At 38.3% G+C, this 16,462-nt stretch overlaps 1 protein-coding gene across 1 annotated transcript in view; it reads left to right on the top strand.

Moving 5' to 3' along the window:
- The window catches only part of itga9 (integrin, alpha 9), a 130,466-nt gene that overhangs the window by 79,608 nt on the left and 34,396 nt on the right, over positions 1–16,462 (top strand). The window contains exons 17-19 of the mRNA XM_035432676.1: positions 4,219–4,295; positions 10,885–11,032; positions 15,134–15,220. Coding sequence (XP_035288567.1) covers positions 4,219–4,295; positions 10,885–11,032; positions 15,134–15,220 — 312 coding nt within the window. The remainder of the gene's footprint in view (positions 1–4,218; positions 4,296–10,884; positions 11,033–15,133; positions 15,221–16,462) is intronic.

Below are 16,462 nucleotides of genomic sequence, written 5' to 3'. Positions count from 1 at the left end.
ACACAAACTGGAATTAAGACACTTAGTATATTGGTTTTACATCAATAAGTAGATTAGTTTGTCGATAAGGTGATACGTTAAGTTCACTCTGTTTATTTAGTAAGTACCACACCACTGCACAGAAAGGCCATAATCAAAGGATAAAGGGTGCAGAATGCTGAAATGACCTGATATTGTTAAATATGCGGTCTCACTGCAAGACATGAGGCACAGTCGATTGGGTAGCATGACTCTTAAGCCATATATGAGTTCCCCCCGTGTGGTTAAGGGTTCAATCCCCTGCCACAACACCTTCTGAGTTGTGATCTCTAATATGTTACCCTTTCTGCTTTCTGCCTGTCTGACCTAAGAAAAAAATATGAAAGGAGAGAAGACTTTGTGTATTCCCTTTGTTAAATGTGGTCTCACATTACAATTTATTTAATTGCTTTATTGTATATAGTAGTTGAATGGTGATTTTATTAAAATTGCATTTGTTTCTTCCTTTCTCCTCATGTTCACTTACATGTCCAAGAGCAGGCTTCTGTCCTAAAGGAAAAAGAAAAAAGTTGGACAAAATAAACAAGTTGCATAACTAACGCTAACAATTTATTTTGTACAGTACAGTGTAGTGTAGAGTAAATTGTGGATAGATCTGGGCATTTATTCTGCCCAAGAACAAACATGTTGCAGGTCACACATGTAACCTACGAGTTATACCGCATAGAAAATCTCATGCTTACAGAAGTGCAATAAATCAATTTTATATCTATATGATACATAGTAATGCATATATAAAAATGTGATTATTTAAAAATGAGCTGCAAAAAGCCACCAAAATGACAACACAAGTCACGAAATGCTTGTAAACATACTTTTCATCTGCGGGAAATGTTTACTAATGGAAGGTGGGGCACTTCTATTAGGAAATTCCAGGAAAGAAACAAATTTATGATAGAATATTTGCTACTGTTCTGGGGCATGTTTGCATATGTTACTGGGAGACATGACCCCCTACTATGAAGGAACAGAAAATAGCCAGTGCTGCTCTGCTGGAACTTCAGATTCTACTGTTCCCATTCCAGTGACTCATTTTCATACCAGGAATTGTCCTTGTTTTTCTGTTGTAATTTGTGCGTGTGTTTTTTACTGTCGTTTGGGGACAGTGCCGTTAAAGGCCACAGATTCCCCTGGTTTTAGGAATAACTGGCTAGGCGCTCTTCAGTACTATGGAGCAGTATGTTGGCTTCGGCTGCCTTTTAACAGTGGGTATAAAGTAAAAGCATTGCCGTCACCAGAAGTCCCACAAATATTAATTAGTCGGGTTAATATGTCCCCTGGGTCAACCTCTCTCACCGTACAGACCCAATGTATTTACAAAGCAAAGACCATTCTGCATAACTAGAATGAGTGAGGCTCTTCAGCCTTGCTGTGTAGTTAATTCATTTTGTAATTCTCCACCTCTGTACTACAGTTTAAATTTTAATGTTTGTATTTTAGGCAGACATCATGGTTAAGTTTTTGAATGAATGGCGGTTTGTAGTACGGCGATCTCCATCGCCTTTGGCCATGTAAAGAACACATGGTGTACATTAGTCATGCTTTCCCACATTTTAACAATGTGATTATTGCTCAGCAATCATTTAGCAGCATTTTACACAAACAATGGCCCTTTTTCCACCCATGTAATCACTGAGTTACTGTTTCTACCAGTAAACTATGGCTTGTGGCGAAAGTCCTCATTATAATGGCAGTTATTTCAGAGACTCATGGACAGCCTGCGGCAGCACTCCTTTTATGGGCATATATGAAATAGCGGTGCCAGAGTTCCAAACATGGGTGTCCCTGAGATATTTTCGGGTGGTTGAACGTGGACCAGGGGGGTGGGGGGAAGGTGTGTGTGTGTGTGTGTGTGTGTGTGTGTGTGAACCTTCGATTTTGGGTGTACCACTCAAAAGCTGGGTGTGCTTAGGATACCTAGTATACAGGGTGCCATTGGCAGTACATATATGTGTTCTGCATGTTTGTTTTATGAATATACTGCAAACATGTGATGTTTACGTGCTGTGTTTCTTGTATTATGTATATACTGTATGTGTTCAGAGAATAGTGTGTGTGGTGTGTACATGCAGTTTATATTTAGTATACATACAGTGTGTAGTACTGTATGTAAATACTATATTTGTATAGTAGGGTCCAATGATGTTGCATTTTTCTTCAAGTATACTGAATATATTATTGTTTGCATATGCATTATTATATTATTTATATAATAATAATAATAATAATAATAATAATAATAATAATAATAATACCGAAAAGGACAAAACAACCCACCACATCCTTTAGAGAGGAAACAGGCACATAGTATCTGCCATAGCATATACAATCCAATTTGTGTTATTAAAGTCAAAATGGTTCAGAAAATATATTGCTATAGTATCTGAGCTATAAATAAGCTATTAGTATATTTGTTGGCTAATTGTTTTTAATGGTGTTTTTTCTTGTCTACAAGCCATTTAATAATCCAAACTGCAACCACAGTTTTAGAAAATGACAAATTATACATGGAATAGAAGTTCCCATTCACAAATCAGTGAAATAATGTACATGCCCTTCACAACCCTGCATGCCTCTGGAGATGGACCTTTAAATTGGTTGTTCTGTCACAAACTTTTTCAAATTTCCCATTAAATATGTTGCAAGTAGCAATGGCCAGTTAGCTGAATGATTTAAATGGCAAGTCTTTCCTGCGCAGATTCTATAATTCAAATTTGGATTGTGGAGAAGTGTCAACAAATGGGCAGGTCATGGTCATGTTTCCTCTTGTTTATTATATTATGTATGCTTTCCCCCAGGTGAGTGCTGCATAGGCGGTTACTGTAAACTCAGAGCAGTGTGCAGATAAATATAACTGACTGAGACACAATGCAGGCAAGTAAGGAGCATATTAAATTAGCTTTTTTCAATTTAAGAGGAATTTTATATTTTATGAATTCAATATGAATTTTTAATTATGTATTGTTATTGAATGTATTCTTTTTATGTGTATTATATCAAAATAAAATATCAAAACATTGCTAGACCTTGAGTGTAGTAGATGCTGCGTTTGAGTCTTTAATGGAGCACCTGTTTTTACTGATGTTATACGATAGCTACAGGAGGAGTGAGTATCAAGACTGTTGACAGGAGCCATCAAATATTTGATTACTACGACTGAACGCAGCCTTCATTATAGTTATCATACAAAATTGCTGAAAAATCACTGAGAGTGCTAAAAACCAAAAGTGCCCAAAAAATCCTATGACTTCTGAGACCAACACCCAACTACAGAAATTACTCTTCTGTGAGAAATGAAACATGACCTGGAACCTCCCACACAACCTTCCCATTCAATCCTGGCAATAGCCTGACACCTTGAACTCCTTACAACATTACACTATCCCGCATCTGGATTCATACAATCAACAATTGTTGCCACAGCTGGAATATCACAGTCCACATTTGGTCCTGAGCTGTCCGTCGTGGTGGATTTGCTGTTATGTTGCACCAGAAGATACATCAATTTCTCTACACCCAATGAAGATATTCAAGGCACTAAACAGGAGTTTTTGAACTTTCAAGATCTGCTTCAAATGAAAATGTGATTAGTAGGCAGTCCCATTCGTTGATTGTGTAATTAACTGTAGCCTCAGTAAATAAGACGCTAATTTCATGCAGACTTTGAATGCACTAACATGCCCTTGTCAGGCCACGATTTGTGCTGCAAGTTTTATGTACGTACATCTGGCCCTGTATACACAAACTGTATGTGTGTAGCATGCAGTGTGCAGATGTAGTTTGAGAATAACTGTTTCTGTGTCTTTCTTTACAGAAATGGTTTGAGAAGAACTGTTTTTGTGTCTCTCTTTACAGACATGGTTTAAGAAGAAATGTTTTTTTGTCTTTCTTTACAGAAATGGTTTGAGAAGAACTGTTTTTGTGTCTCTCTTTACAGACATGGTTTGAGAAGAACTGTTTCAGTGTCTCTCTTTACAGACGTGGTTTGAGAAGAACTGTTTCTGTGTCTCTTTACAGACATGGTTTAAGAAGAACTGTTTCTCTGTATCTCTTTACAGACGTGGTTTGAGAAGAACTGTTTCTCTGTCTCTCTTGTCAGATGTGGTTTGAGAAGAACTGTTTCGCTGTCTCTTTACAGACATGGTTTAAGAAGAACTGTTTCTCTGTCTATCTTTTCAGACGTGGTTTGAGAAGAACTGTTTATCAGAGGACTGTGCGGCAGATCTGCAGCTGCGGGGGAAATTGCTGCTGTCGGGGTTAGTCCATTTTTTACTTTTTCAGCTTTTACAGCTCTTACAGATTTTTATCATGAACCATCACACGCTCTGTAGACTGAGCAGCATTATGTTGGCACTTCTTGGCTCTGTAGAGTGAACTACATTATATTGCTTTTGAGCTTGGCTCTGTAGAGTGAGCAGTATTATGCTGGAGCTGATCTTGGCTCTTTAGAGTGATCAGCATTATGTTGGGGCTGATCTTTGCTCTGTAGAGTTAGCAGCATTATGTTGGTGCTGATCTTGGCTCTGTAGAGTGAGCAGTATTATGTTGGTGCTGATCTTAGCTCTGTAGAGTGAGCAGCATTATGTTGGTGCTGATCTTGGCTCTGTAGAGTGAGCAGCATTGTTTTGGTGTTTTTCTTGGCTCTATAGAGTAAACAGATTTGATATATGCACATTCTGACAAGAGGTAAACACTGGTGTATGTTGTGAAATTGGAGTTGTGCTGCACAAGCATGATACCATAAATTGCTTTGTTGAAGCCCTGGATGGCCAACACAGAGTTCAAGATTATTTTCTTTCATCCATAGCGATGAGCATGTGTGATGCCTTAAGGCACTGGTGCCTCTAATGACAAAGTATCATATATCCTAGCATATTTTTTAAGAGAAAGAGTGAAAAGAAGCAGCTGGTGATATCACAAATCTTGTAGGAGTGTGCCTGCTTGTCTGTGCTCTCACAATTCCAGAAAAAAAACAGTGCATAATATGCATGAAGCAGACTGTAAGTGCATTGAGTATGCATAGGGTGCATTGAGTATGTTTGCTCTCAGAGAATACCATATTAGGCAATGTGTACCCTGTTACATACATACTTTTTGTTTGCAAGAAGTAATATAGTAGAATCTCAGTGATAGAAACCCTGCACAAAAAATGATGCCTTTTTGAGTTCCTTGCTGCAGGATACATAGATTCTCTTTGTTATCACCGATGTTCTTCCATTTAAGAATGCAAGATGGGTTGCATTGTACTGATAGCAGTTGTCAGTTATAGCTATAGACAGTTATTGGTATGGTTATAGACATGCTGCATCTTTTGGAAAGCAGGTACAGAAGAACATTTTTGAGATTGAGAGATTGAGATTGAGCAGTTTATACTAGTTTAATTATTGGTTCTGAACTTAAAATATGTTAAAAAAAATTAAAATAGCTTTAAAATGACAACAGCAATAATAATAATACAATAGTAATACAGTAAAACTGGTAAGGCTAGTAATACAAGTGACCAATAAATGATTCAAATTAAAACATTCCCAAAGTCATATCTCTGACATTCAAGTGAACTTTGCACAAGTCGTTAGACTTTGTGCTGAGTGCAATTTGCCACGGAATGATGCTTATGTATGGAATCAGAATATACCTAACTGGAAACCATGTGATGCACGCCTTTCTAATGAAAACCTGTCCCGTAAACTCTGGAAGTCTGAATTCATGTGGAATGTAGAAAGGTAGAGTACGCATCACTGTTTCAGTTGAAGGTACACTACCGCTCAAAAGTTTGAGGTCACCCAGAAAATGTCATGTTTTCCATGAAACCTCATACTTTTATTCATCAAATGAGTTGCAAAATGAATAGAAAATATAGTCAAGACATGGACAAGGTTAGAAATAATGATTATACTTGAAATATTCGTCAAAGAATCCTCCATTTGCAGCAATTATAGCCTTGCAGACCTTTGGCATTCTAGCTGTCAATTTGTTGAAGTAATCTGTAGAAATTTCACATCATGCTTCCTGAATCATCTCCCACAAACTGGATTGGCTTGATGGGAACCTCTTACGTACCATAAGGTCAAGCTGCTCCCACAACAGCTCAGTAGGGTTGAGATCTGGTGACTGCGCTGGCCACTCCATTATAGACAGAATACCAGCTGACTGCTTCTTCCCTAAGTAGTTCTTGCATAGTTTGGAGCTGTGCTTTTGGTCATTGTCCTGTTGTAGGATGAAATTGGCTCCAATTAAGTGCGGTCCACAGGGTATGGCATGGCGTTGCAAAATGGAGTGATAGCCTTCCTTATTCAACATCCCTTTTACCATGTACAAATCTCCCACTTTACCAGCACCAAAGCACCCCCAGACCATCACATTTCCTCCACGATGCTTGACAGATGGCGTCAAGCACTCCTGCAGCAACTTTTCATTTGTTCTGCGTCTCACAAATGTTCTTGTGTGTGATCCAAACACTTCAAACTTCGATTTGTCTGTCCATAACACTTTTTTCCAATCTTCCTCTATCCAATGTCTGTGTTCTTTTGCCCATCTTAATCTTTTCCTTTTATTGGCCAGTCTCAGATATGGCTTTTTCTTTGCTACTCTGCCTAGAAGGCCAGCATCCTGGAGTTGCCTCTTCACTGTTGACGTTGAGACTGGTGTTTTGCGGGTACCATTTAATGAAGCTGCCAGTTGAGGACCTGTGAGGTGTCTGTTTCTCAAACTAGGGACTCTGATGTACTTGTCCTCAGTTGTGCACCAGGGCCTCCCACTTCTCTTTCTATTCTGGTTAGAGCCAGTTTGCGCTGTTCTGTGAAGGGAGTAGTACACACCGTTGTATGAGGTCTTCAGTTTCTTGCCAATTTCTTGCATGGAATAGCCTTCATTTCTCAGAACAGGAATAGACTGACGAGTTTCAGAAGAAATTAATTTTTTTCTGGCCATTTTGAGACTATAATCAAACCCACAAATGCTGATGCTCCAGATACTCAACTAGCCTAAGGGAAGCCAATTTTATTGCTTCTCTAATCAGCACAAAAGATTTCAGCTATGTTAACATAATTGCACAAGGGTTTTCTAATGATCAATTAGCCTCTTAACACGATAAACTTGGATTAGCTAACACAATGTGCCATTGGAACACAGGAGTGATGGTTGCTGAAAATGGGCCTCTGTACGCCTATGTAGATACTTACATTAAAAATCAGCCCGTTTCCAGCTATAATAGTCATTTACCACATGAACAATGTCTAGACTGTATTTAACTGACTCAATTTAATGTTATTTTAACTGAAAAAAAGTGCTTTTCTTTAAAAAATAAGGACATTTCTAAGTGACCCCAAACTTTTGAGCGGTAGTGTATGTTCACATAAGTAAGGTCCAACTTGTCCAATTGTATTTATAGAGCATTCCAATGGAGGCAACATCCTCTGTCAGTTCAGGAGAGTGCTTGAATGTTCTGCCAACTGCTGCTTCTTTTCACTCTGCAGGAGAGCAGCTGAGCTGCACAGGCATTACACTAGAAAACTCAGCTGTACATGCTTCACTTCTGTGCTGAGAGAGGCCTCAGGTTCCACAACTGCTTGCAGCATTCAATAAATTAATAAAGAATTATTCCCCCTCATTTGTCAGTGCAGAAAACAGTAGGCCAGCTTTTACAAGCAATGGTCCCCTAGCCACTGGAAGAATGAATGAGGGGACTCACTGAATGAGGGGACTACAAATCCCTTTGAAATCTTAAATTGTATGGTGCTGAAAGTCAAGTCAACTAGCAGAATAAGTTACATCTCCCTGGTGGAAGACTATTATATGCCTATAATATACATGCACTCCATAGTACTGTTATTGAAATCTATTTAGCCAGGTGATCCCTGTATCTTCTTATTTGAGAGTAAGCTCAAAAATGGGGAATTTTCGCCTGCAATACGTATCGATTTTTGTGTATATAATTAGATATCTGATGAGCTGAATGTATTTATGAACCGAAATCAGAATAGTTCCATATCAGAAGGGACCAGCCTATAATCACCAACATGGTCAAATACTTATTGTGTTAATCTACTGATCAACCACTTCACAAATACCTACAGCACCCCTTTTCAATTGAAAACACATTTTGACTGGAGGCCCAGAGGCCTGTAAAAAGGCATATGGCTTGAACAAACAACCATTCCTTCACATGGGTGATATAGAGCCACCGTGGGTATTTCACGGAAAACACAAGATCCACATTGTATTGTGTTTTTTTTGTGATTTACATTCGCGATACTTCTATAGTTCTTGAGCCCTCCTCTGAGAGGTTATTGTGCAGGGACTTTCTCAGGCACTTAAGGGGTTGTGGAATTGGTCTATGAGGTCAGGGAAATGGAAGAATACAGGCAGCTGCTGGTAAACCCATACAGATAGCACGCTAATGTTGTTCAGTTCCCCACCATAGGCTCCTTTATCACGCAGATTGAAAGACTGATGTGTGGCTGTATTTTAAATCAACCAATCAAGCAACATTTTTTGATTCTGTATTATGGTCAGTTTGTTGATTTGTTGTTATTGCTAAAAGAGCATAGCTAATCTCCTACCTGTCCTCTGATATTAGCTGTAAACCTTCCAATGCTTGCAGCTGCTATCAATGTAGACTGTCAGCCATGAACACTTTATTATCTTGGCAGGTCCATGTCTCATATGTCCAACTAGGGTCTTTCTGTTTTTATGAAAAGGTAGTAAGTATGAGGTACAGTCAGAAGTTTAAGTAGTATATTGATAGTGATTTTAAAATATGGTTAGCTTGTTAGCCTAAAATCTAATGCCAATTCCCAATGAAATTATGACCACTCAGGGTATGCACTTGATTTGTCAAAAATTGAAAATGAAATCTTTCTTTAATGCTGAGTAGCTCTCGTAGCAATAGTTCCTTTCACAATAAAAAAAAGACCATATGAAATCAAAATTATAATTTTTAGCCGTTATATTATCAATAAAGAACCAAGTATAATAAACACAAAGATATTAAGTACTTGTTTTTCTTTTTAAAAAAATTGATGGAGGATTTGCTTTCAGTTTTTGAAAACTTTTTGATGTCATTGGCAAAGTGATTTACATGAAATGTTTTTTCAGCAATCAATGGTGACTGAAAACTTAGCTGATTATACAGATGCATTAATGTCCTTGCTTTGTCATTTTACCAGTACTGACTGTACCATATGGACCACTGACTGTGTGGGCATATCAAAATTTAAGAGTGATGTAAACATAAATTGTTGCTCTGCAGGGAGGAACACATCATTGGTCTGATGGTATAATTATCTAAGTTTGCTGGCTGATGGGCGGCACGGTGGGTAGCACTGTTGCCACACAGCAAGAAGGTTGTGGGTTCGAATCTCGGCTTGGGGCCTTTCTGTGTGGAGTTTGCATGTTCTCCTCGTGTCCGTGAGGGTTTCCTCTGGGTACTCTAGTTTCCTCCCACAGTAAAAGACATGCAGGTAGGCTAACTGGAGACTCTAAATTGCTGATCGGTGCGAGTGAATGGTGTGTGTGCCCTGCGATAAATTGGCGACCTGTCCAGGGTGTATTCCTGCCTCACGCCCAATGCGCGCTAGCATAGGCTCCAGCACCCCCCGCGTCCCTGCTCAGGATAAGTGGGTATTGATAATGGATGGATTAAGCTGGCTGATGCTATGCTGTGTCAGTAGAGAGTGAACAGTGAAATATTGTTAGTAAAGTTCAAAAGGATGATATGGTATGACTTAATTATTATAATTTATAATTTACAATTAATTGGCAAGCTAGCAAGCTATTTAAGCTATCTATCTGTTTTACTTTGTAAGTTATGACAAACGAGGTAGGCTTTTTGAAAAACGTAGCTGCCAGATATCAATAGTTGGCTAATCTAGTTACACACACTCCGGATGTGGTGCAGATGTTCCTAGCACTGGGATTGACTAGTATTGGCTCCTATGTTTATTGCTTCGATTATGCTGCTTATTTGGTCGGTATCAGTGTCATCACTTTCAGAGATTGTGTCATCATTGCTAATATCCATTATAGAAAGAATATATGATATAAACCATATTTCTGAACAATATTTAAATATAATCAAACCAGTTTTACTGTACAGAACTATTTTACATTATATCAAAAGGGCATTTATTATTTTAAGAATTTTTTATCTTTTTCTTAACTTATGATTTTTTTTTCTTGACTTAACTTATGATTTTAACACTTTAAAAAGTAGAACAAAAATAATTGCAACTGGTATTTTATACAGGATAGAAACTGAGAAGAACGGCTGTGACATATTCAGATGCCTTTATATCAGAGTCTGTTGGAACTGTTTGTTTTGGCATGTGCCATAAGTGTTCTTTCTGATTTCTGCATGAGTGCTTTCCATCAGAAAGGAAAGCCATGTACATTTCCATGTTTTTTTTCCTGGCTTCAGCAAGGAAGTTTTAAAAGTGCTTTCTTGATCTGTGTTATGTTTCACTCCCTGTAAAGAAATAAAACATAATGTCATATCACATTATAAAAAGCAAACTACAGTGCTGATCAATTCTTATAAACAGAAATTTTAAAATATATTCTAATTGCGAAGTCAAATAACACAAATATCATTATTGAATGCATTTCTTATAAAATACAAAGTAATTGGTTGAAACTGTTATTTGTCACATAAAACACATCTTGGGCAAACAGTGAATTTCAGATTTCGGGACTCTGAAGGTCTGACTCCACACTGCAACCATAGCACTTTGTGCTGCTGTGAAATGCTCTTTATGTTGTGAGGCAATGTGTTGAATGTTTGAAGGTTCTGAGATGATGAGAGGACAGACACTTCGTCCTTAACTCTTCACTCTTGGTTTCTCACAGAGTACACAGACAGCCCTATTTAGCACTGGGAGGAGTGAAGAATATATCTGTCAACATGTCCATCTTCAATGCTGGCGATGATGCGTACGACACCAACATCTTCTTTAACTTCTCCCGAGAACTTTACTTCATCAAGATGTGGCAAAAGGTAGGAGACCAGATTGTGTGGCCTTCAGATGTGATTCACACTTTTTACCATGATACACCTGACAACATTTCAGGCTATACTGTATTTTAAAAATTATGTACACTTAAAATTGGCAAACTGACTTGAACCCACTCAGCTGAAAGATGAGTTTCACAAAATAAACATTGAATACAAACTAAGGATACTAGACTGCAGAGGTCCATTGCATGTTTAATGATAATTCAAAATTGCCATTGGTGGGGCAAGATTCAAAGATAAGTAACATATTTGCCACTAGGGCCCACAATTTTGGATTTTTCACAAAGAAATCACATTAATGAATTGACACACCCCTGTAAACTGTACACTGTCTGCTTCACACAAAACATACTTCTATATGTATTTTTTATTTTTGGTCTCCATTTTTTATATTTGGAGTTTTAGATGAAACCACATGCTAATCATTGGGTTGGGTCAGTGGTAACAAACTGTTCCTGGAGATCTACCGTCCTGTAGGTTTTCCGTTCAACCCTAATAAAGCACACCTCATTCAATAGCTGGAGGTCTTGTTGAGCTAAAAAAATGTGATCGCCAAAATATCAATTTTTTTTTACAACCCAAAATGACTGAATGCAACAGTATTAAAAAGCAATTCAATTAGCAGTAATTTTGTATTATTTTGTGGTAAAATTGCAGAAACTCCTGAAAATAGCAAGTCGGTAAAAAATTGTGATTTATTTGTTGCTGTTAAACATATCATCAATAAAACTAGTGGTGATAAACTAGACTGAAGTTGCTGCCCATAACAGGATGCAAACAGAGTGCTCTGGTTAACAAAAATGTTGGTTTAATATCTCAATGCATTCAACAACAAATCAAGTAAAATTAATCAGTTGTCATTCATCTTAAGTACAAACATCTATAGAACACCCTTCACTTGCTGTCTTCATCCTATCTTGTCTTGGGTCATCAAGTGAGAACAGCTTGCATTTGTCATGCCAGCGTGGTCAGTATGGTTGTGAAATCTTCTGCAAGAAAGTGTGTTTGGTGATGTATGATTTCCAATATGGTGGTGGATATTTGGCATTATCGGGTTGTTTTCTGTTTTCTGTGGATTCTCAGGCTCTTGTTAAGGTCAATGGAGTTTTGAACCCTCAAGGAACAGGACAGTTTGGCAGAAAACCTAGTTTCCCCCTGCCAGGAAGCTCAAACATGGTTGAAAATGTATCTTTCAGAATGACAAGTATACCTTAACCAAGAAATGGTTAACTGACCAAAAAATTATTATTTTGCAATGGCCCTCTCAGTCTCTAGACTAAGATTGTGGTTTGAATTGAAGCAGACAGTCCACAAGCTCAGACTAATGGATCCTCTCAGTATTTTCATCAGTCTGTTTAACTACTATTGAAGATCGCTCAGTAGTGTATCCTTGTGAAGGGGTGATGAAGTACTGAAAATAGGGATGTGAATACTTGTGTCATATCATTATGGAAAAAAACATTGCTTTTAAAAAAATGTTTTTCTCTGAGCAATTGTTTTAGCAAAAAAGAATATAATTTCCCAATTTTCTTTTCTTATACATTGCAATGAAATACCTGAATTGTTTATTTCATACAGCTTTTTTGCTTATCTTTACAGTATAAGCAAAGATAATGGCACTGGGGGGCACTGTGCATCCAGTCTTGTATGTTTAACTCCTGTATGACAAGTGTGTTTGGGTGTCTCATGAATAAGGAGCAGGTATTTACATAAATTAGAAATGATAGGCAAAAGGACAGACAGGTTTCTATTTCCCTCAGCCAGGGGCTCCCTGACAATGCATCGTGTTCATCTGACCCTGGGTGAACCCCTGCTAAGTTCTGCTCTGCCTGCAAGATAGTGTCAGAGGTGCGAGCTGATACAGTTTGCCCCCCACAGGTTTACAATGCTGCAGTATATATAAAATGCAATTACTCAAAAGCTGGTTCAGGTCAATGATCACTTTGAAGCATTGCGCCTCCCCTGTCTCTTCACAGACCACTGCTGGTGACCTGAAGACTTTAATACTTAAAGAATGCGGATCCTACTGCCACAAGCACAGTTTTCACAGATGGAGAAAGATAGCTATTCTCCCACTTGTTGCTGTGCCAAATTCACAGTCATTGATGAAGCAAAGAAAAAATTGTGTGTGTAAAGAAGCTCACTGAATCCTGGAGCCTGAGAGAACATTCACGTTCATGTGTAAATGATCTGATCTTGCAGTGGCAGTTAGATGGGTAAACATCCAGGGTTCCCTATCCCTGACCCCACTCTGGGGACCTTTAATGTTTGCACAGCAGTGCCGCTGAGTAGAGGAGGAAATTCCTTTATGCATGCTCTTATACTGCGTTTCTTAGTGCTCTCTATTTATTAATCACATTCACATTCGCATCCGTACACAGCAATCAGTATTTGTTTGAATGGGCTACTCCATACACAAGAAAAATAAACATTTGCATATGTGGAAGTACAGTGTGCTCACATTCTTGTTTTGCCCTTTTTGTGACCACAGAAGGTTGTTCTGATAATATTGTTGGCATTTAACAGCACATACCAACAATTTCAAGACATACAACTAACTTTTCTTGTGAAATAGAAATCTATTGCTTCAAACATAGAATACATTGTCATTTGTAGTGAGAGATGTATAGAGTAATATATGGAAATTTATTATAAAATATACTAATTGTGGGTTACATCCAACAAAGACCTTTAGCATGCACAAAACCTTTTAGCACATGCAAGACTAATGACTTATTCTTCTTAGTCTTATTAAGCAAAAATGACTATTTGTTGACAAGTATTAGGAAGAATTTTTGTAGTTTCTGTGCTTAGTTGTATTCAGTGCATTACTGTATATGTTCAATGGCGATATATTTTATTTCTGTGATGGTAATGAGCATGAGGGGTACAAAGCCTTTCCCTGTTGAGTCAGTGATGGTGCTGAGCAGGAGGGATATTGTGTGGGTGCATTCCATACTCTGAGGTAACTAAATGTGTGGGACTGTGACTATTACTGCGGTTTACAATATTTAGAGAAAATTTTCTGATGGCAAAATGATGCTGAAAAAAGACCATTCAAACATTTTACTGATTTGTAAAAGATCTCTGTGTCTGCCCACTTGGTGAATCTCTACTCACTCTTGGAATTGATCTCTCCTTTGCATTGAATGTCTCTGATCTCTAACTGAAGCTCTGCTCATTCACTCAGGGCTCCATCCTGCCTTGAAGTATGCATTTGTTTCTCAAATCTCTCTCTGTTCACTCACTGAATCACACTGCTTAGTCAGTGAATCACACACTCTAGTCTCTCACTGAATCTCTCTGCTTACTTGATCTCTTTCTGCTTATTTATTTAATCTTTCTGTTTATTTACTTAATTTGTTTCAGTGTACTCACTGGGGTCAATCCAGTCACTTATTTCATCCGTCCATGTCTCCTTGGTCTTTGCTTGACTTGGAAATCAATTGAGGTCCACTATTTTTAAGGACATTTAAACCTCTTAAAAGCTCCTTGAAGGAGCTAGGAGCAAGGAGTGATCCTGCCATCCTTTCCTTGCGTCCTTCAATGGGTGGAGGTGAGGGAAGGATGCAAGGAGGTAAAAATAAGCGATTGGATGAGCCCACTGAACCTCTGCTTCCTTAGTGAATCACCGTTTCACTCATTGAATCTCTCTGTTTATATACGAATCTCTCCCTGCTCACTCCCTGGCTCACTCTCTCTGCTTACTCAATAAATCTCTCTACCCACTCACTGCTTACTTTCTGAATCTCTCTCTCTCAGACAATTTTAAGTAACAGAAGCGGGTCAAGGCCCAGGTGTTTATTCAGCCCAGCTGGTGAGGAGCAGTGTTTGGACAAGCTTCCAAGTACTCTGTCTGCTAGTGTCAGCTTCCCTACTGCTGACCCCAAACTGTACGTGTGTGAGTGCATGTGAATGTGTGTGTGTGAGATGCTTGTGTGTGTGTGTGTGTGTGTGTGTGTGAGAGTTGCTTGTGTGAGTGTAGGTGTGTGTGTGTGTGTGTGTGTGGGGTGGACTAGGAGTGCATTTACATGGTGAATCTGAGACCTCATCATCATTCTTTTTGTCCCTGGGTCTCTTCAGGAAGAAAAGGGTATTGTCTGTGAACTGTTGGAGCTGGATGTCCTCAAGTGCAGCGTGGGATTTCCTTTCATGAGGGCTCAGACTAAGGTAAACCTGCTACATATCAAATGAAGTCTTATCTGAGTATGCACACGTACACAGGCAGCGCTGGTCCCACAGTTGCTATAGCCAGCCTCAAGTGGCACGGTACAATTCTTACTGTGATACTGATACTACCATCCAGAACTGGTCACAATATAGTGATAAAGGAATGTCACTTATCAATACAATAAAATGCAAGTTAATCGTTACACATTAACTGATTGTTTAACTAAACTCAAAATTCAATTTACCCTCGTGTTGTCTTCATATTATGCATGTGCTGCGTTTCTGCTGGGTCAAAAATGATCCACCCTCCTTGGACCATCATGATAAAGCCTCTTCATTCAATTTTAAACCCTAAATCTATATTTTCCATGTAGAAACAACCTCATCAACTACTCATCAACAAATTGGTGATTAACCATTTTCCTACTTCACATTCCAGAGAGATTATACTTTTTAAGACTCCACCACTCGGTTTTATTTGAAAACAGATATTAGATGTGTGGTACTTAACTCATAAGACAATCTTTGTACCCCAGTTGTGTACCACTTTTATTAAAAGTATTAAAAAGGGCAAAGCTTAATATTTTCTAATGGTTTTACAGCTGTTAAACTTAGGCTCATTTGTGACCTTGAGGGCAACACAAGGGTTAATACACAAGGGATATTTTTTTGATGAACTGAATATTAAATAAAGAATGATCTACTCATCACTGCAGAATATCCATTTTTCCAAAATAATATTCTTATTTCACTCAGATGTATGTTTGTGTAATGGCAGGGTGCCGAGCTGGTTTTAATATTGTTAGGGGTCCAGTCACTGCAAGTATTTAAACTATATTGTACTTGTGCTTTTTATTTGCCAGAATAAAGACCTTTGGCGCTTTACCCCCAAGAAAAACAAGAACAAATACAGCAGGGTTCCAGCACCTAGCCATAGGACAGTGGGAAAATTCTGACATAGTTACAACTATCAGCAAATTTTTATTAAAAATAAACAGCAAAATTGTTTGCTGGAGAGTGGAGGAGGGTAGGGGGAGGGGGGTGAGTTTAAATAGGAAATGGAAGATAGCAAATAAATCAGATGAATTGTTTGTAGTTTGGTTTGAAAATATGAAGGTTTGTTAGATGAGACAGCTGAGGAAAATGCATTCTGGATAGCAGCCAAGTCCCTGGGCAGTTTTGACTTTTCCACTTTCTTTCTGCAGAGCACAGTCTGGCCCTGTTTGCGTGTTGATTATCAGA

This window comes from Anguilla anguilla, chromosome 1, assembly GCF_013347855.1.
Source record: "Anguilla anguilla isolate fAngAng1 chromosome 1, fAngAng1.pri, whole genome shotgun sequence".
Lineage (NCBI taxonomy): Eukaryota > Metazoa > Chordata > Actinopteri > Anguilliformes > Anguillidae > Anguilla > Anguilla anguilla.
Note: the sequence above shows the minus strand (reverse complement) of the source record. Positions and strands in the feature narration are given on the sequence as shown.